Source organism: Akebia trifoliata, chromosome 14 (genome assembly GCF_017979445.1).
Source record: "Akebia trifoliata isolate Shusen 1 chromosome 14, ASM1797944v1, whole genome shotgun sequence".
Classification (NCBI taxonomy): Eukaryota; Viridiplantae; Streptophyta; class Magnoliopsida; order Ranunculales; family Lardizabalaceae; genus Akebia; species Akebia trifoliata.
In genome coordinates, this window is record NC_141388.1 from 35,585,548 (window position 1) to 35,589,495 (window position 3,948).

General features: G+C 34.2%; 1 protein-coding gene across 1 annotated transcript; it reads right to left on the reverse strand.

Annotated features, from left to right (window-relative positions):
* Positions 1 to 378: 378 nt before the first annotated feature.
* LOC147386994 (glutathione S-transferase U7-like) lies at positions 379 to 3,289 on the reverse strand. Its single transcript, XM_086422019.1, has 2 exons — positions 2,930 to 3,289; positions 379 to 941 (listed from the first exon to the last, which is right to left on the reverse strand). Exons 1-2 carry the CDS (start codon positions 3,242 to 3,244, stop codon positions 567 to 569), a joined length of 690 nt encoding a protein of 229 aa, XP_086278145.1. The 5' UTR covers positions 3,245 to 3,289; the 3' UTR covers positions 379 to 566.
* Between the last annotated feature and the right edge of the window lie 659 nt (positions 3,290 to 3,948).

The window sequence follows — 3,948 nt, forward strand, 5'->3', positions numbered from 1 at the left end:
GTAACTTCCAAGGTAAATTCTTGTAAGTAACCAAACGTAAAAATTATAATTTACACTCAACTGTCAACTTTCAAAAGCTGAACTTTCGAAAATTAAATACTTAAAAGTTCAACTCTCATGATGAACCTCTCACTTATCAAACATAACCTAAATTTCCATTTTTCTTGGAGATGATTGATGGAGAGATTGCAACCCTAGTTTTTAGGGTTATAGTGAAAGGTTCTCATATTCTTATTAGGGCTCGTGGACAAAGGTCATCTTGTTGAGCCACATAAATTATGTGTGGTAATCTCTTTTATTTTTATTTGTTATGATTGTTATCATTGATTCTCATCACCTATATTTTTCTAAATAAAAATATGATCATACCTGATCAAATACTTGAAATTATTTAACTATTAGATTTGCTAAAACTCCACACAAAGACATACATATTAAGCAAGACACGTAGTACCATGCACGCTTGTCACCTTTAACACAAGTCTTACATCTAAAGAACCCAAAAGCACTTCTAGACTAAAACCTACAGTTTTTTAAAATAAGCGGTTCCAAGTAACTCTCAATTCTCAAGGCTTCACTTGACTCACTATCATCTGTCGTAGCCCTTTCGCATATTCCAACAACTTTTCAGAAGCTGGAATCGTCTCCTTCACCTCCTTCTGCTCTTCAAAATCACGAAGCCACTTGTGGAAACTTGGAAACGAACCCGAGTCGACTAGCTTCACACCAACTACTTCTTCCAACACCCAAAGCCAATATGAACCGCAACCTATAACGATATCCAACATACTGATTTTTTCACCCCCGAAGAACCTTCTACCTTTGAAGAACCCATTGCAAAGCTCATCTTCTAGAAGTTTCAGATTATTGTTAACTTGCTCCATGGCTACCTTTTGTTCTTCACCGATCGATTGGAAAACCAGACCAACAGATGGACCTAGCTGCATCAGTCACCACAATAAAATGCGAAAATGATTCCAAAATTATGGTCCTTGATGGATTGGATCAGACCTAAAATTCAATTCAGTAAAATGTGAAAAAAGTTCTAAAATTATTTTTTATTTTCCTTATATATACATATAATAAAATACATTGGTAAACCCCACTCTTTTACTCTCTATAAAAAGTGATTGAGATTCAATCTCAAAGTCGTGATAATCAGACTACCCCACATGGCACACTCAATCAACTACCTGACATGACAAGTTCGGGAACTATAGATCTGTGCTCCTCAATATACACGGTTCTCTCAAGATACACTTTTTTATGGGGAAGTGCAGTTGTGTATACCGAGGAGTACATATCTACGGTTCCGATATTATCACATTAGGGTAGCCGATTGAGTGTGCCACGTGGGGTAATTAGATTATCACTATTCTTAATCTCACTACTAATTTTAAAGAAAAAAAAATTAGTTTATTTCATTTTTCTCTTTTATTGCTTTAGAAGAATACCTTTCAAACTTTATTTGTCCTTCTTCTCTGAAACCCTTGGCCCAAAGTAGATGCCCGTCCTCGTACATACAGGCAAACTCTAGTATATATATATATATATATATACAATTATATTTATATACATATTATAAACTCTCAAAAATATATTATTTAAAAATATTTCCGTGCATTTTCTTTCATCTACTAGAATACAAGATTAAAAAAAAAAAAAAAAAGTTATTATAGACAAATATGAAAAATAAAATATTTTTTTTTTGGGGTTTCTACCATCTTGTCAAAGTCTTTTAGGCAACAAAGTCATAATTCAATGATTCCGAATTTGTTAAACAACTCTCTTTCCTCCATTCCACTTTGTTCAAAGTCAAGTGATCCATTTGGTTCAGATTTAATCTTCATTAAACTAAATAAAGATTCAAATATTGAGATTGGATAAGAATCTAACGAGTTCCGGAAGGGAGTAGGTTTCTCTCTTATCTAATTGGTTATAGATCCAATCCAAATTAGATCCATTGACAACCCTACTAAAGTTGAAGGAATTTTCCGAGCCGGGTCAACTCATCTGAGTTATAATTTGACTCAATGACTTTTAAACCCTAGCAACCGTAACAAAAAATGAAGAAAAGAAAACAAACTCATCCATCACTTGGTGGGTTATCATTTGAACACAAACATGGATTAGATCCATGGAGAAATAGTATTATTTTTCTATTATAATATCTGAAAAATACAAGATGTTTGATAAAGTTCAGGTTAAAGTTTCTTTCAATATAATCAAATTTGAAATATAGACTTGGATAGTAGAGTACCAAGATCATCCAACCCTAACTAACCCAATTTCTTGGATCAGATCTCTGATTATGTCAGATCATGGTACTCGCCGAACCAAATATATTTCAAATCGGATTATATCTGACTATATTGACAGAAACCAAATTAAATGTCTGTTATTTTCTAAATATACAGAAAAATCATAGTAGTGATATATGGATCCAATCCATATTATCCAATATACCAATCCACAAAGTGATGGACGAGTTGGTTTTTAACTTATTATTTTCTGGTATCTGTTATGTTGGTGGCTATGCTTTTAAAACTTATTGAGTCAACTCATAACTCGGATGAATTGATCCAACTTGAATAAAATTCGAGTTGACTCAGATGTAAATTCATTTAAACGAACACGACAAGTCAACTCTAAACCAGATCTAATAGACCAGGAAAGTTTCCCGAGATGGATAGTAACTCAAAACAAGTTATGTTATTATATTAAATATTTTCCTTGAAAATCGAAAAAAATTGTATATAAATTTAATTTTAAAATACTAGTAGAAACTATTTCCAAATATTTTATAAAATTACTCCGAGTCGAGTTTTAAAACTAGATATATTATCATGCAATGAGGTTCAACTTTGATCCAACTTTTAGAAGATTAATCCAACGGCTGCAGTTGCACCACATATCAATAAAATATTACCTTCTCATCAGCAAAGTGAGACCAGAATCGCATAACAGCTCTCTCATAAGGATTTTCAGGCAAGATGGGATTATCCTTCCACGTGTCATCAATATATTGGAGAATGATGACAGACTCAGCGACCGGGTTCTCCTCGTGCACAAGAACCGGGACCTTCTTGTGAACCGGGTTGTATTTCAAGAGCTCCTCACTCTTGTTGCTAAGATCTTCTTCAATATACTCAAACTCCACGCTTTTGAGTTGTAGAGCGAGTTGGACTCGGTGAGTGTATGAACTTGCCCATGACCCATATAGCTTCACACTTTTGGAACCCATTGTGTAGATTTAGGGTTTCTTTGGATTTTACTTCTTTGCCTCCATTTTGGCTTTGTTTTATAGAAGAAGAAGAGAGGGAGATATGATGAGTGGGCCCTTTACGTGTGTAGCATGAGATTCCTAAGCTAATTGAGGTGGCAGCTTTAGTGAGTCACCTCGCTTTCGTAGAGTTCCTTTCTTACGTTAAGAAAGAGACTTTCGTTTGTCGAAGTGACTCGTAACGTCGTAGTCCACACGTTTTGCCTAGAAGGGCGTGTTTTACCAAAACGGTCTAGTATTATTACTGAGTCAACCTCATATTTTTTTTGAAATATTTATCAAAAAGGAGGTATACCCATTTTGGTATTGAATTATTTTTTCCTTAGTAATTTATTGTTTATATGTGTCGTGAGTCATTATGATGTCTCGTACCTATTGCAACAAACATGGTCCACATGACACTTTTTAGTTGGAGATTAAACTTAAACACATTTGTCTGCTTGCAATGTAGGATGACGAGTGCGATTAGAGTCCCCCAAAACCCACATTCTCATTGGTTCACGTGCATTGAAGGCAACTTAATATGAATAAAATATTTGTATTTTTATTAATTAGATGTACTTTAATACACATGGACCAACGAGAATGTGGGATCTCTTGGGAGTCTCCAAAAACGAACTCTACAAAATGGCTTTGTTTAAAGTTCAACCAAAACATGCCACGTG